Source organism: Tachysurus vachellii, chromosome 2 (genome assembly GCF_030014155.1).
Source record: "Tachysurus vachellii isolate PV-2020 chromosome 2, HZAU_Pvac_v1, whole genome shotgun sequence".
Classification (NCBI taxonomy): Eukaryota; Metazoa; Chordata; class Actinopteri; order Siluriformes; family Bagridae; genus Tachysurus; species Tachysurus vachellii.
Window position 1 is genome coordinate 11,610,341 of NC_083461.1, and position 25,391 is coordinate 11,635,731.

Genomic DNA, 25,391 nt, shown 5'->3' on the forward strand with positions numbered 1-25,391 from the left:
TGTTGAATTTGTTGAATTATCAGTAGCCACAAGATCCAGACAACAAAACACATTTTACAACAGACATTGAAAGATACCAAAAACACGTTTGAAACTTTTTAAACAGTATTAAATTGCTATTAATCTAGTCGCACTACCAGTCTTTTCATTGGTCCGTTAAGAGGTTTTTATTGGCTACCAAAATGCCGGTCAGTGGTTGAAATATTAATTTAATTTGCAGGTGTGATCAGTAAAGAATTGTGATTTTAAAAATAACAAAGTAAATAACTAAATGAAGCTTAATTTGTACTTAAGTACAAGTAGAATTAAAGACTTGAAAATGAATGGGGGGGGATGTGGTAGCCTAGTGGTTAAGGTGTTGGAATACTGACCAGAAGGTCAAGAGTTCAAATCCCAGATCCGCCAAGCTGCCACTGCTGGGCCCCTGAGCAAGGCCCTAACCCTCAATTGCCCAGTTGTATAAATTGAAATACATTGTAAGTCACTCTGGATAAGGGTGTCTGTGAAATGTACTGTAAATGGATAACATTTAACAAGTTCTAAAATATAATATACAGGCATGTTTTTGGACACCTGATGACCACACAGCCCCACAAAGATTTGGAGTGTGGCTGTAGAAATTTGCCCATTCAGCCACAAAAGTATTACTGAGGTCAGTCAGTTGTGTCAGGAGAGAAAGATCAGGGAATGTCAGCATTCCAGCTCATCCCATAGGTGTTGAAGTCAGGAATCTAGGCAGACCACACAAGTTTCACTCCAATTTTGTCTTCATGGACCTTACTTTGTGCACAGCATGGCAGTGGCATGGGGAACCAGGCTTGGGCATCTTAGGCCCAGTGAAGGGAAACTGTAATACTGTGTAAAAACACATTCTATGCAATTACATGGTTCCAAATTTTCAGCAACAGTTCTGTAAAGAATCCACATATGGGTGCCATTTTCAGATGTCCATAAAAGTTTGTTACATTTATTTATTTAAGAAACAGCTGGTTTTGAATAACCTCCAAACCAATCATTTATTTACAAAGACAATAAGAATATAGTTTTATTCAGATAAATAGTTGTATTAATAATAATAACACAGGAACACCTTACTGCTTTACAGTGCTCTGTTGACACTGTACATTAGAGGTCAATAGATTACAAACACTTAGACTGAAGATTATCTTTTTAAAATTTTTACAACTCCACACATTTTAAGTCACCACACACTTTCAGTCTATTAGAGCATCTACATTTCCTATATCAGATGTTCAGGCAGTCAAAATGTACATGACAATACATGTATATACATATATGTATACATGTATATATAGTCTGAGTCACCTCAGACTTGCTCATTAATACAAATACATTTAAATATATCTAATATTAAACAGGTAACTGTTATAGACTTTTCTGCATAAGGTTGAAAACCCACTCCAAGGTCACATTTTCAGGTTTTAAGTGCTTCTGATAAATAACAACAGCCTTGTTGTGTTATGTGCATTAAATGGCTGCCAGTAAAGTAAAGTATGGAGCAGCAGATTGTGTGTACTTATTATGTTCTGTCTGTATTCGTATCTTTATTATTCACCGAAACAGGTCGATATAGGTTAAATCGTTTCGTTCTGTTTGTTTATTTTCTGTTATTTTGCTCGGTTAGCGGTCGTATAGTGTAAAATACATGAACTCATTGTTCTTCCGTAATGGTTGTCTGGTAGCTTGTTATGTTTTGTTTGCTTCCCAACCACATTCCGGCAGGCCCCGCCTCCTGCGCGAGGAGGCTATACTGAGAAGCATTTTGACCAATAGGTAACGGTGTACGATAGTCAGTTTAAATGTATCATCCAATCATAGTGCAGGAGGCAGGATTTGACTAAATGTGGTTGGGGAAAAAACGGCACTTGCCAGCCGTGTGCTATGTCTCTCTACAGGTGATTGGTGAGGCTGTGTGACCAATCAGAAAGCGTCTAATCGCTCAGAGAGAAGTTGTTAACCCTATGACTGACGACGAGTCTCTCAGCTGAAGTGATCATTAAAGCGGTGTTGAGCTACTTTTTGCTCGACAGTTAGTGAGCGAAACCGATCTGGATGTTCGGTGTTTCCGATGGCACTTGTGATGGATGAGAAAACGGGAGTAATGATCGTGCTGCAGCGCGTTTGTTGTGTCGGAGCTCCTGGTCTTAACTATGCAGCCGTAGCTTGTCATGTACAACACAATTGTCACCGTCCACCCTAGTGGCTGAAATGGGTAAGTTGCTCTTTTTTTTGTGAACATAAGTCTTTTTTCTTGTTGGATATATATTCTATCTCCCCCACGTACATGTATGTGGTGTGTTTATTAGCTCGAACCTAAAGGCAAAGCGTCGCGAGAACGAGATAACATTAGCTATGTGGCTAAACGGTAGGAATGTCTGGTCCTGGCAGGTCCATGGTGTCGCTCTAACCTTCCATTTCTCCTTAAATGTCTAACAAGAAAAAAGTGACCAGTCTGAAGCAGGAACGTCTCTATTTATGCCCGTTAACGTAAACAAACCAACTCCAACGCGGCTGTATATATTCTAGATATATTTTTATTAGTCTTATCTCTTTTTAGTTCCCTTTCAGGACTTGTTTTCCCATCGACTGTCTGGTTTTATATGCGGTTAAAAAAAAGTCTGTTTCAAAATAATTACGCTTTAAATCCGTGTATTTGTCGTTTTTTACTTCTGAAAGAGCGACGATTTTTGTGTCTGGAGCGTGTTTTTAATGAGTCTTCGGTCGTGTTAAGGGACTTGGTGTACACTTTAAACTTTGGGTTGTGTTTTATTAATAGTTTGTTCACTTTGCTGTACATTTCCGGTTGTGTCGGTTACATACATCTTGGCACGCGCTTCCAACTTCCTTAGTGTTGGGCGTCGGGAGGACGCACGCGCTGGTGTTTGCTGTATTAGACACGTTTTTCAGCATCGTCCTTGTAAAGTTGATTCGCTCTCGTTTCGACGCACGTATTTGGCCTCCTTTGCGATGGGGCCTTGATCGGTGTCTAATTATTGTCCGAAGCGACTAGGCGGCGACGCCGTGAATATTTTCTGCAGTTATGACATACGTTCAGCATCAGACATGATGACTACACCATTACAGACAGGGACACGGTGACTACACCATTACAGACAGGGACACGGTGACTACACCATTACAGACAGGGACACGGTGACTACACCATTACAGACAGGGACACGGTGACTACACCGTTACAGACAGGGACACGGTGACTACACCGTTACAGACAGGGACACGGTGACTACACCATTACAGACAGGGACACGGTGACTACACCGTTACAGACAGGGACACGATGACTACACCGTTACAGACAGGGACACGGTGACTACACCGTTACAGACAGGGACACGGTGACTACACCCTTACAGACAGGGACACGATGACTACACCGTTACAGACAGGGACACGATGACTACACCGTTACAGACAGGGACACGATGACTACACCGTTACAGACAGGGACACGGTGACTACACCGTTACAGACAGGGACACGATGACTACACCGTTACAGACAGGGACACGATGACTACACCGTTACAGACAGGGACACGGTGACTACACCGTTACAGACAGGGACACGGTGACTACACCGTTACAGACAGGGACACGGTGACTACACCGTTACAGACAGGGACACGGTGACTACACCGTTACAGACAGGGACACGGTGACTACACCGTTACAGACAGGGACACGGTGACTACACCGTTACAGACAGGGACACGGTGACCACACCGTTTACAGACAGGGACACGGTGACCACACCGTTTACAGACAGGGACACGGTGACCACACCGTTTACAGACAGGGACACGGTGACCACACCGTTTACAGACAGGGACACGGTGACCACACCGTTTACAGACAGGGACGCGGTGACCACACCGTTTACGGACAGGGACGCGGCGACCACACCGTTTACGGACAGGGACGCGGCGACCACACCGTTTACGGACAGGGACGCGGCGACCACACCATTTACAGACAGGGACGCGGCGACCACACCATTTACAGACAGGGACGCGGCGACCACACCATTTACGGACCTTGAAATTCTTGATTTTTTTTTAGTCAGACATGGCATTATATAATTATAGTAGCCCGACATACAGGGGGATTGGAACTGCTGCTGGGTTTTAGTCTTTCACACATTTCACACTTTTCATCCCATGATCTTTTTATACCCATATCATTATAATATAGATCTAAGTTGGTTATTCATCCTTTTTTTTCGACACTGCAGACTGTAGCTCTGGCTTTGGGCCACGTCCTTCAGGTACTAATCTCCGATCCTTGCCCCACACACACAGTGTGCATCTTAGTTCTGCCCCATTTTACTCTGGTGCAGTTGCAGTGGGGGAAGGGCGGAGGTGGATTTTGGGTTTTCTGAGCCACACAGTCTGGGTTGGGAAGGACCGGTAAAGCAAAGGGGGGGGAAGCGGCTTCAGTGGTTAGAGTTCCTATTTTATTTTTTACTATAATAGTGTCATTAAGGGTAGACTGAGCCTTTTCAGACAAAGCCTTCTAAAAAATGAACTGAGAGAACGAGTAGGGCCTCAAAATGATTATTTGTGGTCGGGGAAAGGTTACAGTGACTCAAATTCGTTTCAAACTTCTGAGATTTAGTAGCTAGTTTAGAAAGTAGACAGTAGTCAGTCTTTGTGTACAGAATTTTTATTTACAGGATTGAGTTGAAAGAGAAAATACAGAAAACAGAACAAGCTGATGTGATCTGAGGAACTCGGCCTAGATGAACATGAGACAAAACTAAATCAGTGCCGTAGACTATTTATTTATTTGGAAAAAAAACACTTCCTATTTCACGTGAATACCATATTATTTGGGGGGGTGTCACATTTGGCCTGATGGCTCCAAGCTAGTGAGTATACTGTTGTTGGAAGAGAAATCACTGTATATTTCTTGTGTTCATTAAAAGGAAACATGTTGAAATTACTTATTTGATTGTATTTTCTGGATTTTGACCAGTATTTAGTAATAATTCATAATACAGATGTGTTTAGAACAAGAAAAACAGTGCATTTCGTATGTATTTCCCCCCGAACTTTTCCACAATTCATAGTGTTACAACCTTTAATTAAATTATGTTTAATTGTACATAATGTATTTTATGTCCCATAACTTGGTGGCCTGTTAAGGAGGTAACAATCCAAGAGGTAATACTGAAAGAGTTGGATAGCTGCAGCTCAGATGGGGAAGTTGTTCTTCAGACTAATACCCTGCACAGCATTTTTGGGTAAAAAATGTGATCTAAATTAGCATTTAGAATTTTGCTAAAAGTTTTTTGGATGTAGGTTCTCTATTTTAAAATTGCACTTTGTGGCCTGGGTACACAGTGCTACTTTTGGCAGAAACACAACACAACACAGCTCATCAGCCTAAGAACACCATCTCCACAGTGAAGCTTGGTGTCATCGTGTGGGGATACTTTTCATCAGCAGAGACTGCAAAACTAGCCAGTGTTAACGGCATGACGGATGATAAGTCAATTCTAAAAGAAAACCTGTTCCAGTCTACAAGAGAACTTTCCTTCCAATCTACTATAAGCTTTCTGGAGAATCTACAAAGGAACAGGACAAGACCAAGAACCTGAATGTTTTAGAATAATTGATTTACTGATTAAAAATTGCTCTTCGTTAGTATTGTCATCTAATTTGACAACACTTAAGCAGTTTTACCAAGAAGAATTGGCAAAAATATAAGGATTCAAGGTTGATCAACAAGTTGAGCAAATGCCACCTAGCAGATAACAGTACCAAAATGGTACCAGGATACACAGTTTGGATATTATACTGACACTATTCTGAGACTACAGTGGCCTAAAGGTGAGGAGGATTTATATTTTAGAAATGATCTTGGCCCTTGTACGATCTGAGAGAAGCTGCGATTTTCTATCAGATAAGATTATAGTACAAAACCTGTTAAGTTTCTAATTTAAGATTTAGCTTTTATCATAATTGTTTTGTTGCATAATATTCTCCCAGGATTAAAACATGAGGCCTCATACCCGGTTCACAATACGGGGTTAATTATTGCAATAGAGTTTGGACCTTTTTTGTCTTTGGTTATCATTATATCACGACATCATCAATCTCTTGACCAATTACCCTGATGTTTTCTTAATCAGTGGGTACTCAACCCCCGCATAAAAGAAGAAATGGATGAAGATTTATTGAAGAATTATTATTCTAACATCTCTGTAGCCATGTAGAACTGAATCCTGAACAGCATTAACGTGTTTGACCAGCAGAGGGAGACAAACTGCGTTTACACAGCTTTATTGGTAGTATTGAACGTTTAGTATTTATTTTTAGTTTTTTTATTTACGATTTATTTTTAAAGCTTTTGCATATTTTCATTAGAGTTAATACGTTATGTGGTCATAAAAAGACATACCTTTAATTTTGATTGTATACATGTCATACAGTGCTGTATTTCCTTTACAGAGAATAAATACGGTGTGTAATTTACACCTTTTTTATTATTTCAAAGTGTTTACTACTATAATTCGGTTAAAACGTGTAAATGTGGTGTTTTTTTTTTGGTTGTTTTTTTTTAATAGTATGTTGTATCAGCATCCACATGTTAGTAGTAATAATGATTGTGATAATAATAAATAATAATAATAATAATTTAATTCGCTATTATTGTTATTTATTATTTATTGTTGTTCAGGTGTGTGTGAGGAATGTGCAGTATATTTTATTCGGATTAAAAAAAAAATACCACAACACACAAAAGCCGTTTTTATTTGTGTGCTGCACCCCTTCCCCCAGCGCGGGGGCGCGCACGCGTGATGAAGTGCGCGGGAATGAGTGACGCGTGAACGCGCGTCGCAGGAGGAGGGGGTCGGGCCGCAGGAAACAAACCCACAGCTAAAGAGTTTTTAATGTCCGCCATGTTGGCCATGGCGCACTGAACCAGGGAGACAGAGCGGCGCTACGGCGAAATCACACCGACAGAGAGCGACCGAGCCCCGGGCCTTTTCGGCTCCGTTCTTCTCGCTGGACGCGTATTTTTTCAAACCAATTCGACGACTGACTCCGAAGAGCGACACAGATTCCTCAATGAGAGCTCTAACAGTGTCATTTGGGAATGTAAAGGGACATTATATGTTTATTTTACGTCTTTCGATATAAAACATGAGTAAATTGTCGTTTCGGGCGCGGGCGCTGGACGCCACCAAGCCGCTGCCCGTCTTCCGCTGTGAGGACCTACCGGACCTGCACGAATACGCCTCGATTAACCGCGCTGTGCCGCAGATGCCGACGGGGATGGAAAAGGAGGAGGAATCGGTACGTTTTTAACTCGCCATCGCTCGTTTTTACACACGGTTTCTGTGTTATTTTCGCCTCAGTATCGCCTGCGCAGGTTTTCACAAAATGGCCGCCGCTTTTGGGTGTTTTTTTTCTCCCCGGTAAATCGTCTTATTTCTGTATACGTCGGTGAAATTTTTCACACCGTGCCAGGACGTAAAGACGTTATCTTACGATTTTGGGAAGAATATTCGTTTTGTGGTGTTGCGTTCGATTAGAAATCGGCTTGCGATACACAAAGGAGTCACGTGACCGTGGCCGAGCGGCCATTTTGTTTTTACTTCGGTCGTAGGAGCTGGTTGTGGCTGTAATGACCGAGAACAAACAGCAGAGGGCGGAGCTGAGCTCACACACCCACAGCGCATCCACATTGTAACCCTGTACTAAATTCAAACCAGTGCAGCAGGTTTATAAGCAGATCTGGAAATATGTGGAGTCTTTACACACTCAGAGTGTTTACCAAATGCTTTTGATAACGCAGTTGTTTGTCCTTGAAGCATAAGTTGTTTTTAGACATGCGTTCTTAATGCTTTAGCAGATAAGTGTTTGTTTAGAGAGCAGAAAGATGGTCTGTGAAGGTGAATAATCTGACATTGTATGTTCTGCAGGAGAAAAGGACTAAAACCCCGTAGCAACTTCCACTTGGGTCTGATTCATTGCCCAGTCTATGAGAAGTGTTTGTATTCACTTTGTGCATCCTGAGCATTCTTCAGTGATGATCTGTGGGTATTTATTAGCCTTCTTGCCTAAACTGCTCCAGATAATGACACACACAATGACCGTGGACCTTTATACTGAATGTTATCAGTTTAGTTGGCTCCGATATGAAGTGTTCACACCGCACTGGGTAACAGAACTAGGTGTTTTCCCCGACACTTCTGTTGTTTTTGGCCTGGTCACGGTTCCCACTTCAGGTGAAAAGTCTGCTTTTTGTGCATCACACTTTATTTAGGACATAATGATTAGCTGATTTTGTCAGGTGACATGTTAGAAAATACTTGCACCTAAAATGAGTATGTACAGATGTAGAACCATCGGTTTGTTCAATGAACCCTAGTTTCTGTGAACGTAACATTCTGAGTGTTAGCATTTGGGCCTATTTTGTTCTAAAAACTGGTACGAGAGATGCTGTTGTGTTTTGTCACAAAATGTGTGTGTTTACTGTCCACATAAATCTTGCATGTGATCACAGGATAGAACTTGTCATAAATGGTGATGGTAGCAGGCTTTGTTTCACAGAAGCTTGCAGAGAGACCACTTCTAATGGAGCATAATATAGAAACGTATCTCCGGTATTAGTACCAATGTATTGTATGCATTCGGTGGATTCACCATGACCGTTCAGTCCACTACCTGTCAAAGTGCAAAGCCACTTGAAAGACCAAGAGTATTAGTGCATTGTAAAACACTGTTTATGAATAGCATGTTTTTGTTTTTCTTTTTTACTAGATTTATTGTAAGTTAATTTGCTTCAGACCCCTTGCTTAGCTGTCATTGACGTGTGGCCAATGAGCATCATGTACTAGGGAGATCAACATACACCATCAAAAACATGGACGAGACACTACATGAGTGCAGATTTAGTATTGTTCAATACAGTTTTAAGCTTCTGTCAACATGACTAATTATTATTATTAACGTATATAAGAATGCATATTTGTTTCTGTAGCTGTAATCCTGTACACACATCGAGCCGTTTGAGGTTGACCCTATGGCTTGAGGAAGTGGGCTGTTCATGTACCTGGAGGCTGTTCATGTACATGGAGGCATTACTGCCAATTAACACCTTGTGTAATGTCTGTTTTTATTTTTGCTGAAATAACAAAAAGGAATCTCACAAAAGAACTCCCATTAGTCCCTGGCTCACAAGGGCTTAATCTATTTAATCTACTGATTTGGTGTATAAAGCTGTAGTTTTCAAGGCTGTCCCAGAGTGCACAATTAAGTCTTTGGGATGATTCAGTTGTAAGAGAATGAGTCACACCAAAATAAAGAGAAATCAGGGTGTATGCTTCCAAGAATAAAACTGCTGAACTGTCTGTAATGTGCTTTTCTATTATTTTTACCATAATTTCTTTTTCATTAGATTTTGATGGAAACATAATTAAGGGACAATTTAAGCAGTTACTTTCATAGAATTTAATTGTAAACACGTGGAAGCCTCATCACTGATCAGTTGAATGTTTCTGCCTTGGGTTGTCTCCAACAAGAACATGTATAGTCCAAACTTATAGTCTTGAGACGGCCTGCTAGAAGTCCCCCAGTGCACAAGCATAAAATGTTTTTCTCAGAAAGGTCAAATGTCCTGTTTTTTTTTTTCCTAGTTGAATTTTAATACAATTTAAACAGACATGCATGTATACATACATACACACACAGTGGCATTACCGTGTGGCTGGATGGATAACGACTGCAGGGATTTTGCAGATCATAATTTTGTTATAAGAAAATTATCAGAGCATTGTTTAGTGTTAGAATCTCATCTAAAGGCCAGCTATTTAGCATGGGGATTTGTAAACTTATTCGTCACTAGGGACTTTTTTTTTTGTTTGTTTGTTTTTTTTTCCTCTCCTCCACCAAACTGGAATGAAGGCCAGTAAAACTGAGTGCTGTCCGGGTGATGATTGCCTTAGATTTTCAGTTGTTTAGTGTTATAAAAAAAATATGCAGTCACATATAACAAAAAGCCGTGCACAAGTACATAATGGAATTGAACCCATGTCTGAAGGCGTGTTCTTAAAGGAGATTGGATTGAATTAGCATGGACATTTTCAATAAATTACGTAGACGCATTGCATACTTTGAAATGGTCTTCTCGTTCATCCTCTCTACTGGTTTTATAAGCAGCTGTTTAGCATTTTGGTGAAGCAAAAGAAAATGTTGTGCTTTGTTAAGAAATAGGTTGATGTTGCTACGTGTTTTTCCCTGATGAATTTACAGAAAAGCAATATTTTACAGAAAAATATTACAAAATGCAGAAATACAATACATATATTAGGTATTTGGTGTTAGATATCATGTTTACGTTTATATGCACTGCAGTTTATTCAAGCTTTTTCAGGACTGGTTTTTATAAACATCCCAAATTCTTTAAGGGAGCTTCTTGCTCAGCAACTAAACTATTGACAGGATCTGTAACGTGATTAAAGTTGTGCACAGAATGCTGTTGATGAGCCAGAGCACTATGTGAGTAAAGGTTGTATTGTCCACTCTGAGCACCTGCTGGTTTATTTAGGAAATAATATCTGACTGCTAAATATAAACTGTTTTTTTCTATAGAATTGGCTTGTATATTGTCTGTTTTTTAATTGATATCTGGATGTCTGTCAGATGTGGCAACAAGTAGTTATTGAAGAGCATAAAAAAAAAGCCCTTTGTGATGAGATTTTCACTATAGCATTGAAACATTGTTGGGTAATTAGATGACAAGACATCTCTTGCGCTTAAGAAGGGTGAGCTGTGACATTCTTTGTTTCTATAGTTTATATTACAATGTACATTTGACTGTTTTAGTACTGGATGAAAGGGCAGAAACTCGGACACAAGCTGTTACAGCTGCAAAGGGGGACCAACTACGTACATACACGATACACACAATAGTGTGTGTGTATAAAAATATTTTAGATTGGTGTGGATTGTATTGCAGATTATTTTAAGTTCAACAAGAAGTAATTTCTTTGTCTGCTGAGTGGTTGTGAATGTTTGTTGTCATGTGATCTACTGTATAATTAGCCAAAAAGCAATGACCAAATTCCAGCCCTGTTGGGGAGTGTGTACACAAAAAACAATTATTAAAAGCGGAAGGTTTAAAGCAAGCATTAACTAAATATCTACCTAGAACACTCGTACTGGTGGTTAAAATACCAGATGCCGGTATCTTTAAGCAGGCAGAGGTCTAAATATGGATTCATTAGAGTAGTATTTTGTGAAATTCAGCAGTACTGCATCCTTCTCTTTTCTTGAGCCAGCAGCTGAACAATGTCTTCTTTTTTTTGTTTGTTTATTTTGGAGAAGCCAAGATGCTTTATGTCATTATGGAGACTGGACGAGAGGTGATGGAAGTGTTCCAGTTGGAGTTGACCTGCTTTTCTTTGGTTCCCAGGCAGAATGCTGAGACCGAGTAAATAGGCAGCCAAGGCTGCTTTACTCAGCACTTTGTGCCCACCATGTGGAGCAGCAAGTTATCCTAAAGCCGCTAAGTTGGAATGGCCCGATGAGGCTCAATGAGGCTCAGTATCAGCTTGTCTGCTTTGTCACGTCTATGCAGGTAGCACTGTTGTGAAAAACTTGGTTAGCACATAGCTGCAGTCTTGAGAATCCTAGACAAAAGTCTTGTGCCAAATCATTAATCCAGCTACTTGGTTTATTGTTTAAATGCATACACTGATATTTTTGCATTTATTGTGGACTTCGTGCTTTCAGTTCCTGTGTTTTTGTTTTTTTTAATCAAGATTTGGGTTAAACACCCTCAATCAAATAGCCAAACATGCTGATAACTTGGGTCATCCTTAAAAATATTCTTGTTTGCCGTAACCCGACCGACCCTGTCAATTTAGGACCGACTCAATTTTTTTTTTTTTGCTTTAAGTTCAACCGACTTGCCGGTTGTAAATTTGCGTTAAGACAGACCAATTTTTTTTTTTTACTCTCCAAACAACTAATACAAAAGCAATAAAATGATATTAATTATATTTTAGTAAGTATTGTAAATATATAAACTGTCTAGGCCTACATACAAACGAAGGCTACGTTCTTTCTTTTAAATAAAAACCTGTGACGTCATCTATGTTTACACTATTGGTTAACGGATGTCTCACTATGGCTATGAGTCAACGGTTCGCACTTGGTAACAATGGCTGCGGCTGCAGTAAAACAAAATGTTCGCGGTCACCGTTCAAACAAATTTGTTTGTGGTCTATATAGCCTGCATCAAAAATGAGGTTTGCAATGCTGCGCCCGAAGGCACGGGTTGAAGAACCAGTCAGTTACGTCACGATATGCTAATTTGTTTAATTCATACCTAACGTCACCAAAATTGTATTTTTTTTTTTTTTTTTAATGCATTGAAACTTGAAAAAAAAAATATATAGACCTACCTACCTTTTTTTTTTTTTTTTTTTTTTTTTTTTTTTAATATATATAACTGTTACTGCAAACCAAAATATTTTTAAGGATGGCCTTAATTAAATATAACTCAATTAAATCTAGTAATTTTTTTTTTTTTTTTTGCAATGACTGGGTGGGAGTCACAGACCCCTGGTTATCCAGACGCCACCTACCCAAGTGCTGCTTTAGTATCAAATGTAGTGCTTTAAACTGTGCAGACAAGTTTAATATTTTACCCAGAGTAAGGTATCATGTCTGTGGGGAACACAGCAAATTAATGCTGCTACTTGTGAGATAAAAAACAGTGCATGATTTTACCAACTTGAGTTTATCTTTCTCCTCAAGCTGTGCTATAGTTTAAATTTAACAAGCTGATAAATAACCAACTTCGAGGTGACTGCTGGACTGCAGAGATGCAGATGCCCAATGCTGCCGTTTTGAGACCAGAAACGGTTGCAGTGTTGAGTGCTTGGCTTTAGATAAATCAGTGTGCCAAAAGCCATGTATGTGGATCTGTGTGTGCAGGTGTTAAGTTAGAAAGTAATGTGGCATATGCGTTTTTGCCACTGTATCTAAATGTATGCATGTTAAGCTTCTCTTTTGCACATGCATTTTCTGCATGTTAATTTTATGTTGGTGCAGTGAGGCTCTGAAGTTTTATGCAGTCATATTTTGAGTCGTTTACCTTCATCAGAAATGATTCGGATTATAAAGCGAACAGGTTGAAATATCAGGTGCATTTGGGCCATTGTATGCTACATAATGGCTTCAGCATCGGAAGGACTAAAGCTGTCTTAGGCTTCGCTCTTTAGACTCTAAGCTAACACTGGTAACTTGCATTTAGAGCTTGTTGTTTTTATTTCCTCATTTGTAAGAGGCATTGGATAAAAGCATCTACTAAATTAACACTTAAATTTGTTTTGAATGTCCATATTGTGGAGATTATTGACAGAATCACAGTTTTCATTAGAAAGGGGCTGAGATTTGGGTGCCAAAACTTTTGAATCTCCATCCCTTTTGTAAAGAGATGCTAGTGCTTTTCAGTAAATGCTATAATTATAATGATTGGTTAATTATTTATTATTAATTATTTACAGCATTTAGCATTTATTTGATGTATGACATGCTGGATATTGTTGGAGCAGGATGGCAGGAGATAAATGACTCGTTGTTTTTATTTATTTATTTATTTATTTGAGTTCAGGCAAGACTGTGACATTTCACAGTACAGAATAGTACAGTACACAAGACGTAACTTAAATGTTAATGTAATGCCACACTGGGCCATTAACGGAAATAATTCAATTTGTTTTTGCCAATTAAAGTAAAGTTTTTGTCAGCTTACCTTGCGTACTGGAGCTGTTTGTCCTGATCCATGTGTGTGCTTTTGTTGTAGGAGCACCATCTCCAGCGGGCCATCTCGGCACAGCAGGTGTACGGGGAGAAGAGGGACAACATGGTGATCCCTGTGCCCGAAGCAGAGAGCAACATCGCCTACTACGACTCACTGTACCCCGGCGACTTCAAGATGCCAAAGCAGCTCATTCACTTACAGCGTGAGTTGGCAAACATTTAGACTTAATATGAATGTTAATTAAGCAGCAGGGCATTTAGTGAGTCCAGCAGTATCGCGACTGCTCGTGAATGCAGAAGCAGGTTTTGTGTGTGAGGGCTGTTCATGCTGCAGATGCACATGAGCTGTTGGTTGGAAGCCATCTGCCTCTTGCCTTTAAGCCCTCACTTTGAGGTTTTTCTTTGAGATGCCATTGGTGTAGTAATTACTACGGCTTTGTGTGAAGAGTGCATGTTGTATAGTAATCACCATTTGTCCATCTGTCTACATTTTCAAACTGCTTGGATTTCCATGGAAAATTTTGGTCTGTGTTTGTCCAATTTTGGAAATACCCCATAATCACATCCCCCAACATTATTTTTTACCCCCTTTCCATATTTTACAATACATAAAGCTTTTAGCAAAGCACCAAGTGCTTTCATACAGGGCAGCCAAGATGGAGATTGCCAAACTTAAGGATGAAAGTTGGCAGAATAATAAAATGACACGAAAAGAACAGAATATCTTTAACCTGTACATTCAGGAAAAGGTCTAAGTCCCTGCCTGCCATTTTTGAAAACATTTTGAAATATTTAAAGTTCATGAGACACAAAATTGATAGTTTTGCTTCTCCTGAAACAAGACGAAGGTTATAAGACCAAAGTGGTTCCCCTTTTAAAATTGAAACCAGCTGACAAATGCAAACCTCTGGTGTTATGTTTTTGTTTTTTTTTCTGTGGAATATTAACTAGAGGTATACAGGCCTTTTAAAATGCATGAGAGAGAATTGTCATGTTTCTGTATTAAGATGGTGTGTGGAGATTGATATTGATGTTTTCTTTATCCATCCGTACATGTTTATTTAGTTACATCTAGTCGAAAATCCTTGGGGTTGCTGCTTTGTGTAATGAGTTCTCTGTGCTTTTTAGCAGGATGTCCTGAAAAGCGTTTAGATGCAATGCTTCCCTATGAGAGACATCCATGAGGTGTTTTAAAAAATATTCTCATGTTGTGTTGATGTGCTTGCGGTTTACAGCCTAAGAGTTTCCTTTGCTGCATTTCATTTTTGTTTTGAGAAGCAAACCAAACACAGAATTTGAGTGCAGGTCTGTCCACAGTACTGTTTGTCTCGAATAAACACTGAAGTTTTGTGGACCTCTTGCAGAACCAGTCAGCGTTCGGTTCATTGTCTATAAGAGAACCATCACATTCTGAATAGAGCTTGAACTGAAATCGTACACGTCTGTCTTTGTAGTTTCTTGTAGTTTTGTATATATGCGAGTGTAGGGAAATGTGTCTGGCCAGAATGCACGTATACACTACTGACCGGAAATGTCCTGCTGCTAAATTGCATCTGAACACAAAATAATTCACAGATTACGGTCACAGAGTAATGGAGGAAATGGAAAGAAATTAACCATTAACTCTGGGCTTTTCTGGAGTTCCAAAAGGCTGTAGTTGGTTTTAAATCTCTGACATTTAAGCACTATACTTCTGCAAATTAGTTGTGTGTGTGTAACTAAATTTGATGCATATTTATGCCTTGTTAGTTACTACAGTGATTGTAATGTATTCTAGGAATGTGGTTATTCCCTTCTGGGTTATCTCTTTTCTGTCTGTGTTTGCTTAGTGCATTTAGACGTGCTGGCTTTATTTTTTATTTATTTTTTCATTTGTTGTACAGCTTTCAGTCTGGATGCAGAGCAGCCGGATTATGACCTGGATTCTGAGGATGAGGCATTTGTGAACAGGCTGAAGAAAAAAATGGAGGTGGGGGTGCTGCAATTCGAGCAAATGATTGACCGGCTAGAGAAAGGCAGTGGACAGCAGGTAACCGCATTTGTTAGAATAAGATTGAAGGTTTTTATGTGTGTGTGTATATATGTATTTGTATTATCGTCAGTGTTAACAATTTTCAGAAAATTGAAGAATGCATTCTGGTTATTTCTTTATTTAATTTTTAAATTGAACTCATTGTTATTGCTCTGTGAAATTTCTAAATACATGTCATTGGCTTTTCAGTTGGTGACGTTGCAGGAAGCAAAGCTTTTGCTTAAGGAGGATGATGAGCTGATCAGGGAGGTGTTTGAGTATTGGAGCAGAAAGAGGAAATCGTGTAAAACCGGATCACTTGTGCCACTAGTCAAGCAGGAGAAGAGAGATTGCTCCAGCACCAATGACCCTTATGTGGCTTTTAGGCGCAGGACTGAGAAAATGCAGACTAGGAAGGTGAGTGTCGTAAGACTCAGTTTAAGTTAAATGAAAACTCCAAAACGGTTTATCTCTACACTTTCCATTAATATAAGGTATCATAAACCTCATTTCCAAAGGTACCCACTTTGATAAATAGCTTCTTTTCTTGATTATTAATTACAGAACCGTAAGAATGATGAAGCATCATATGAGAAGATGCTGAAACTGAGGAGAGACCTGAGCAGGGCTGTTACCATTCTGGAGATGATCAAGAAACGTGAGAAGAGCAAGAGAGAGCTGCTGCACCTCACACTGGAGATTGTAGAGAAGAGGTATGACAGCAAAATTCTATGAAGCATGCTATGTTCATCTTGGTTTCAAATAAATTATGATACCACGAGCATTACATATTGATTATGCTCAAGAAACTAGGTTTCAAACAAAAAAAAAGAGCATCTGGTTGGGGAAACAAACACCCCCGCCACACACAAACAAAAGTTCTTAAAAGGCCTCTTCCATCCCTCACGCAGCATGACTAAATATTTTCAGTAACTTCATATTAACAGCTGTTAATCACTGCTCTGTTGTTCCATGTGGGTGTAAGTGTAATAGGAGAAAGTTTTAACATTTTATAAGCTCAGTCTCTACAACAAAGGCACCAGACTTTATGATGACCTTTCTTACGTAGTATATCATGTTTGTGTGTCTGAGGGTAGTCACCATAATGTTGGGCAACCTTTCAGCACGAGCTGTGGTCTTCTTTTCTCACAACATATTTATCCGGCTAATATCTGCATTTTTGCTGGACCTGTTTAACCACAAGGTGACTCTAGTAGTTTTGTGGCCGCTGTGTGCTACACTTTGTTTTGTGTTCCTGATGAGGAAAAAGAGAGTTTTGTCATTCATGCTCAAAAATGAATCTGCCTAAAAAGTAAGAAATGGTCTATAGAGTGCCAAGAGCTGCTATTGCCAATATATGAAGTGTATGGCATGTGGTATGTAAGTTTGGCAGGATCTGGACATGCTATATTTAGTGTCGTCATTCCAAGAAGTGCTGTAACCTCCTCCACCTGAGAGCTCGTGGTACCAGGGGCAGGGTGGGGCTAAAAATGTAAATCATTATTAAAAACAAAGGAAGCTTATATGTATATACACATGTATTTTGGTGTTTTGCAATTTAATATCGAAAGCCAGTGGGAAAAGGAATACACAAGGTATACAACAAGAGAAGAGCTGGATGTGTCGGAAAAAACAGCGTGATTTGTTTATTAATCGACAGCTCATCTGAGTAGCCACCACCTTATACATGAATACCTTAGATCAGGTGAAAGGTCTGTAAACCTGTTTATTGTCAATTCGTTTTGTTTATTTGGTCTAAAGTTGTTGCTGATTTTATTCGCGGACGTCATGGCTTGCTCTCGTAGCTCACTTGAACCCAGAAGCGTATTCAGCTGTGGCATGACGAATATTTAATGTATTTACTGAATGGTATGGTGGGGAGATTCCTACATAGTTTTGGATGGAATGAACACCTATGGTGAAATAAATTAAGTTTTATAGTTTGGTAGCTGAGAACTCCGAAACAGAGGTGCGTGTGCCAAAACATTCATTTACAAATCCTCTCTATAATATGTCTGATACACGAGATAAATCAGACTTGAAACAGTTAATGGTTAGACATTGTAAAATAGATTTCTTGAGTTTTTAGGCTTTGTCTGAATTAATTCAGAGATTGTATTTATTTATTTGTCTCTTGCTGTGTTCCATCTTCTCTTACTCTGACCTGGTAATATTAATAGCACTTCTCAATCTCACAAGTGTTACCTTTATTTTGGTACCAGAATTATTTAAATACACCTTGTAGTTTTCGACATATAATTTTAAATTGAGCGTGTCATTTTTTTTTTAAGCAAAAATAGGCCTAGGGTGGAAGAGGTTAAGTTTAAATTAGTTTAAACTAGCCTAGAAACATAAACTGCTTATGCAAGGCGCTCAGTATAATTATTAGTTTATGCTTATCTGCACTGTATTTAAGATATGCAAACCTCTTCCATTTCACTTGTCTGTGTTGGTTGGTTGTGGGCCATTTTGTTACCCAAGCGCATTGGCGTTAAATATTGCACACTATGCTTATTAATATTAATGAGGAATTTTATTGACCTATATTACTGTGTAACACAAGTTTGCCATTGCAGTCTGAGCACGTTTTATCTGACTTAAAAAATGTATATTATAGTTTTCTGGTCATAAGTGGCAAAGACTTATCATTACCATTATCTTATAAAAGGAATAAGATCCGCTCTTTGTGTTTGTTTATCCAGGAACAGCATGCCCGAGTTTGGTGCTGATGTCATGGCAGAGGCGCTGGCCATGGCCAAGCCCATTTACAAGATTCCCATCATTCCCCTGCCCAGCAGCAGCCAGTATCGCCACCAGGACCATGTTGAGCTCAAGGAATATAGGGCTAAGGTGAGGGTTTATCTGATCCTACTACAGTTAAACCTGGGCTAAAAAAAAATGGATGTTGCAGTGTCTGTGAAGTGAATGCCTAGATTTGTTTAATCCTAATTCCATAGTTTAGTATTAGAGAAATGAGAATTTCGTGATATAACTTTGGTGGTCTACTAAATCAGCCTGAGAAGACTGAGATGGTCCGGACAAAGAGGAAGTACGAGAAAAAGCCCAAGATCCAGCCGTTCTCCACTCCCCAGCAGTCTGGCTCTCACCTGTTCAACCTCAAAGACCTGAACCAATACGACTTTCCCAGCTCAGACGAAGATCCTTTCTCACAGGTAATTGCATGCAATTTCTGCATGCGTTTTTCTTAAGGCTTCTTTGTGAACTTTGTGCTGCCAGTTTCTTCTGAACAAACACTAACTCTTGAAATTCTTTCTATTGTATGCTTTTCTCGTTCTCTCATATGCAGATGCATTCTGGGTCGTCAGAGGCTGAGGAAGAGAACGATCCTGATGGAGCTTTTGCTTTCAGAAGGAAAGCAGGCTGTGTTTACCACTCTGTATGTCCCCCACTCTTTCGTTATACTCTCCCATTTTTATTTTTGCTAGTTCTTTAATCATTTGTTAGGGCTGTGATATCAGCAGGGAACGGTGATGAAAGCAAAAATACTATGTATTGATATTACTTTTAAATAACCTGTACACATGATTTATACTCTCTCGCTCCCCTTAGGCTCATTTGGATCAGAGAGGAGGCTGGCCATGGTGTGGTGAGACTGAGGGTGGGTCTTGTGATCCACGATTCCGATATTCTCTCACCAGCCTTTCAGCTCCTCGTCGTTGTCTGGGGTTGGCACGCCGTCGGTTGGGACGAGGTGGCAGGCAAGTCTCTTTAAATCATGTAGCATGTGTCATCCACAGCAATTTCATTTTGCTCTTGTGGTGTTTTTTTTTGTTGTTGTTGTTTTTTTTTTTTGGCACTGCACAATATATCTGCTTAAAGGGGGGGGGGGGAACTGGTGGTAAAATCAGTGTGACAAATATTTACACTATATTTAAGAACGCAGAAAAGGTTAACATCAGACTTTTGCTCTCAACCTAGTCTACATATTTGTTGTTGCTGTGCTTTTGCCACATTTTAATGTCATTACTTTGCATGATGATCACAGTTCCTGTGTTGTGATGGGCTAGAAGATTGTCCTTGAACTGTAGGTTTGTAGTTCAGGACAGTAGTTCCATTCACTAACTGTATAATGTCTGTGTCTCTTATGTACAGAGTGCTCCTGGATCGGGCCCACTCGGATCTTGACAGCATTTTCCACAGTCTAGATTCTTACATGGAAGGAGATTTGACAGCTTCTGCTGCTTCTCCTCTCCCGGAGGGTTCCTCGTATAGGAGAGCCGCCTCGTCCAACTCCCCAACACAGTCTTCTGCTTCCTCACCTGACTTGAGGCAAATCCTGCAAAACATTAAGTCCTGCCGCTGGAGACACTTTAAACCACGGACACTAAAAAGCCAATCAGACACAAGGGGTAACGCGACCCACTGTGGTCTCAGAGGTTTCAGTCGATCCTTAACCACAGTGTTAGGATCAGGAACACCAAACAGAGGAGCTGCTAGCATAAATTCTTCAGTGGGTGAGTTTGTTTGTGAGTTTTGCTTCACACCTGTTGGTTATTTTCCTTTAGCAATAATAATACATTTGCTTTTTTTATTTCAAGGCAGTCCCCACCTGGTTGTACAGAAATTGTATATTTTCTGACTTGTAATGTTAATCTCCCATTCCTTTGTGTGTGGGAATAAATGAAGAGGAAGAAGTGTGTGTGTGTGTCTGTCTGTCTGTCTGTGTGTGGATAGAAAATTAATTTGTACAAATTCTCTGGTTCTTGGTCTTGCTGTATTATGTTGGGAGGCTAAAACTAGCAAACCCAAATACACTTTCACGACTTTGTGTGTTCTACGCGCTCATTTAAATACTGTGACCAGTTGCTATATGAATATTGAAATCGGTAATGGTTTCATTATTATTGTGGAAAAGGAAACGGATAATGCTTGTATGTTTTCTCCCTATTCCCAGCATCCTTTATTTCACTCTGAACATGAACTTATTACCAAATGCTAATACCGATTAGGTTAAAGGGCTCCATTTCAGCTTTAACGAGGGACGTGTGCGGAGAGATCTATCAGATACGGAAAACATACTCTCATAAAGTGAATAGTTGTATTGGTCCGTGTGGTTAAACTGAACTTGTAGAAGTTAAGGGAGCTGTTGCTCTCTTGCTGTTTGAGATCTCAGTTGTTTATTCTTATTTTAAAATGAAAGAGTCCATCACCTGCAAGGTGCTTCTTATAAATAAATTGTGCAGTGTTAAGGAGTTATTTAGTGCAGCAAAGCTTTTACATAATGTGACACTTTATATACCGGAGGGTCAACACCGTCATGATGGATAATGCTTTGATGGAAATATTTATGCTTTGTGCTAATGGTCATCATATTTGTGTTCATCAGTATTCACAGCAGAACAGTTTCAAGAGCACCAGGAGCAGCTGGTTCTCATGCAGAAACAACAGCTGGAGCAGATCCAACAGCAGGCCAGTGACGTCTCCAACAACACACATGTATGTTTTGCGGGTAAAAGAGAGACATGAGGCAGACAGTGCGATTCTTTTTCATTTATTAACTTTCTGTTAACTTACCCTTTAGTCTCAAGTCTCCACGTCTAACATGCTGGATTCAGCCAGTGCCCAGTTTGCAGCATCTGCCCTGGTCACATCTGATCAGCTATTGACCCTAAAAGTCAAGGAAGATGGTGTTGTAGGGAGTGGAGTCAATGGCATTCTCCAGGCCTCAGGTGAGAAGAACGGGTACAAATTTCTGGAAATGCTTTACTAAACCCTTTTTCTTTTTTTTTTTACATTAGTTTAGTGTGACTTATTTATATTGCTACTGTATCAGAGGCACAGAGCATATTTTGGTTCAGACAAGAGTAACAAATTCTGATTATGGTGGCATATGGCATCCAAATATAGCATTTGCTGCTTTCGCTACTACCCTGACTCACATTAATTCTGGTGTAGCACAGGGTGAAAAAAAAAAGAGAGATTGATTGGGAAAAGTGTCTACTGTTTAGGAATAAGATCTGAACATGGGGGGAGTAAGACTTCTTCAGTCTTGGGTTTTTTTGTTTGTTTTTGAATTTGACCCCGTTCAAAGAAAACCATACATTTGGTGTCACTAATTACTACTTATAATTATTTTGTCAACTGTATGAATTATTTTACAGGAGTCTACAAGGGCTTACAACACTCTACTACATCTGCTTCAATGCTCACAGGCCCACCACCAGTGACTATGACCTCTGCCCCTCTTAGCTTACCTTCTTCTAATAGTACGAACTCCACCACCACTTCTATCCACAATCCACACAGCAATCACGGGAACAGTACTGCCAACTCCACCCCACAGCTTCTGATAGGCAACAGTCTGCGTCTCAGTGTTACCACACCCCAGATTGCCAGCCTCAACCCTCGCCATCTGCCCAGAAGTCTCGGTGGCGTCCCACCTGCTGCCTTAAAACTCGCAGCCGCTGCTAGTAATTGTCAACTTCCCAAAGTCACCACTGGGTAAGTACTTGAAGACATGATTTGTTTAGATCAGGTTTATTTTAGAAAGAAACAAACTTACAAATACTGTTTTTGTCGTCTTTTTTTTTTTTCAGGGAGAATCATGAGCAAGAAAAGCAGTCACTTAACAGTATAACGGAAAACACAGTTGCTATGGAGGTGACGTAGTAACCGTTGCCTGGGCGATCATTTCCCAGCCCACTACCTTCTTTTGGTGCTGTGCACCAATCACTTTTGGAAATGCAGAGACGTCCGGTTTCCACAGCAACTGTCAGGCTTTGACAGCAAATCTCATCTTTTTTCCCCTTTTTAATATATATTCATTATTGTTAGAGAAAATTCATATGTAAATTATGAATATGGCAAATATTCAATGTACAGTAACTGCATATTTGTATAAAAAAACCCTCCTCCACCCCACCAAAATCTTGTATATATGTTACTTGAATCCAGAATTGTTCATTTGTGATGTTTTGCACTTGGAAAATCCAGAAATTTAAAAAAAAAAAAAAAAAAAAAAAAAAAAAGTCAAAAATACAGAATGGGAGAAAAAAATATAATGCAGAGTGAGTGTTAGGCGTGTTGCGGGCGAGAGTACCGAGCATTGTGCATGGTGAGGAAACCTGCTGTTTTACCTATTTATTGTGCTGTGTTTACACTTCTTTTTCCATGAACACTGTACCGTCATTTGTTCCTGTGTTGTAGGTGTTTGGGTAACTACAGTTGTGTTGTGGTTTTTTCTTTCTTTTTTTTTCCCTTCCTATTTTCTTAACACTTTGTGAACAGCATCAGGTTCTTCATCTCTCCATTTCTGATGAGTCTCTGCAAATCATACGAGTGCAACTTTTTTTTTCTCCCCCCCCCTTAAATGCATTTTGTCTTTTAAATTGTTTATCCCCATTTATTTGTGTTCCGTTGCCTGTTGATTTTGTTTAGAATGGGCTTTGTGGGTTGTCACTCGGAGGGTTTGGGAATGGTGGGTGGGGTGGTGTGTAGGAATCTTCCATTTAACTAATAATCCCAAAACAAGTGATAGACAGGTCATGAAGTCTTCACTCGGAAGCATCTGTGGCTTCCACCTCAACTAAGCACTGTTTTATTTTTTGTTTGTTTTGTTTGTTTTTGGGTTGTTTTATGTTGACTTAAGTAATGATTATCGCTGCTTTTGTATACTTTCAGTTCCTTTTTCATACTCTGAAATATAACTTCCCTTCCCCCAGTAGTTTCTTTGTACAAGAGACAATTATTTTTGTATTTTTTTGTTTTGTTTTTGTTTTTTGGGTGGGGTATTTTTGTTTCCGTTCTTGTGGTGAAGCAACTTTGTGCTTCGCAAGGTGGAAGACTTTTGTCCTTGTCAGTATCCATCACTGATGAGTGAATGCCGATGACTGTCCGTTCTTGCTGTGCTCGTGTCATTATTTCAGCTAAACGGCACGCGAGATAGAGAAAGGAGCGGGAGGAGTCACCCAGCTCAAATCTCCAACAGACTCCAGACTATTTCATTTCCTAAAACCACAAGTTAAAAAGGTGTGCCTTCCTTTGGGAATATGCTTCTTCATCTCTTCCATGAAGAGGATGGCTCTCGGGCAAGGCTGCAGTTCTGTGGTCCCGTGTTGTCCAGAGCCTGGATCTCCAATACTCAATCCACTGGCTGAACTGAACCACCATCTAGTCCAACCTGGTGGCTGACGGAATTTAACTATTTAAAAAAAAATAATAAATAAATCATATTGAAAATCAAGAGGGGGAAAAGATGAGACCATTCACACAGAAATCTGATAATAAAGCCCAGGTTATTATATGTGAGAAGAGATCTGTGTGTGTGTTTTTTTTTGTTTTGTTTTTTTGTTCAATGAGAGCTGGTAGTTGCCTTCATATTTACAGGTTTAATTCCACAGCACTGATCTTGTTCATTTAATTAATGTAACTGCTTTCTGCATCCCTTGGTTGTGGATGTCGTGGACGCTGAGCCTTTCCCAAGGCGTGAATGTGAGCACGTCGCAGGACTTTCGCAGGTAATTCATGGTAGATCTCCACAGACATGAATGGAGCTTTTTGGAGGTTGCTGTTTGAAATATTTGAAGTCCATACAGTCATAGTGAGAACATGGAGCACTCCATACACACAGTAAGATGCAGCGTGAGGTAGAAACTAAATCTATGAAGAAACTAAATTCTAAAATTGCTGTTTGGATTTATTGTGACTTTATGACCTGCTATTAATTTTAGGTGTGTTGAGGATAGAGGGTAGTGGTTGTGTGTTTAGGATATATGTATATTTTCTATGAGCGTTACAGGGGAAAGCCATGGTGTGCTTATGATGTCGCAATATGCTTTTTCTAACAAACTAACTTTGCATAGAGTGGTAATTATTTCCATGGCAACAATACTTTAAATTCAGGAAGTGTTTTCCTTTCCTAACAGCTGATTGGTCCAAGACTTGTTCACAGTCCTGAAAGTACCCCTGAGCATGTTACTTAAAAAAGGCACTATTTTGAAACCTGAAAATATTTAATATGATCAAACAAAGCTCCATAATTTAGAGCTCAAATCTATTTAGCTTTGTGAAACAAGATATAGAGCTTAAAATAAAATCCTGGGCCAATAGCCCTACCTGTTGTATGTCTCCTTACGTCAGTGACGATCTCGAACTAAAACTCACCGTCCTCCTAGCTAAATTGGACTGTTGCTTTGCAGCTTCCAACCTGCTTTGCTTCTCATCTGTTGTGTCCCATTCAAAACTTTCAATATGCTGCCATCTCAGCTTGTATGAATGGGTTGGATTTGTTTTTTAATTATTGGTTGTAAAAGATTTACAACTAAATACAGCTTCTATAAACGTGGATGAAGGGGGATGATGGGGGCTAAAAGGCCTGTATGTCTTGACTAAAGTAGATGTAAAACCAAGGTATTCTGTGTTAAGCTCTTAATCATTTTAAGTTTTAAATCCAGTCTGCTGCAGTACAGACCCGTAACAACAAAATGTGAGCTTATATGGACAAAAAACCTTAGTCGGTTCTTTAAAAGGATCCTGAGTCATACAAACACTTCTTAGTGTAGATTATCTTTTCATGCGTCATGCGGTTTTCAGTTTAAA

General features: G+C 39.6%; 1 protein-coding gene across 2 annotated transcripts; it reads left to right on the forward strand.

The window, feature by feature from the left end:
• Window positions 1-1,954: 1,954 nt before the first annotated feature.
• Window positions 1,955-24,104, forward strand: epc1a (enhancer of polycomb homolog 1 (Drosophila) a). Of its 2 annotated transcripts, none has more exons than XM_060896693.1 (14): window positions 1,955-2,233; window positions 13,866-14,025; window positions 15,706-15,851; window positions 16,044-16,250; window positions 16,398-16,546; window positions 18,536-18,683; window positions 18,848-19,006; window positions 19,141-19,230; window positions 19,404-19,552; window positions 19,947-20,308; window positions 21,181-21,290; window positions 21,376-21,523; window positions 21,956-22,295; window positions 22,391-24,104. In XM_060896693.1, exons 2-14 carry the CDS (start codon window positions 13,926-13,928, stop codon window positions 22,461-22,463), a joined length of 2,181 nt encoding a protein of 726 aa, XP_060752676.1. In that variant the 5' UTR covers window positions 1,955-2,233; window positions 13,866-13,925; the 3' UTR covers window positions 22,464-24,104. The 2 variants fall into 2 exon arrangements, with proteins under 2 accessions (XP_060752676.1, XP_060752668.1); XM_060896685.1 differs by lacking the exon at window positions 1,955-2,233 and adding an exon at window positions 6,863-7,342.
• The last annotated feature ends 1,287 nt before the right edge of the window (window positions 24,105-25,391 follow it).

Excerpts from the sequence above, each read along its gene's own strand:
- epc1a (XM_060896685.1), top strand. The coding sequence starts at position 7,190 with ATGAGTAAATTGTCGTTTCGGGCGCGGGCGCTGGACGCCACCAAGCCG. Across the intron at positions 19,007-19,140 it reads ACGAAGATCCTTTCTCACAG|ATGCATTCTGGGTCGTCAGA; the intron begins GTAATTGCATGC and ends TCTCATATGCAG. Across the intron at positions 19,231-19,403 it reads CAGGCTGTGTTTACCACTCT|GCTCATTTGGATCAGAGAGG; the intron begins GTATGTCCCCCA and ends CGCTCCCCTTAG.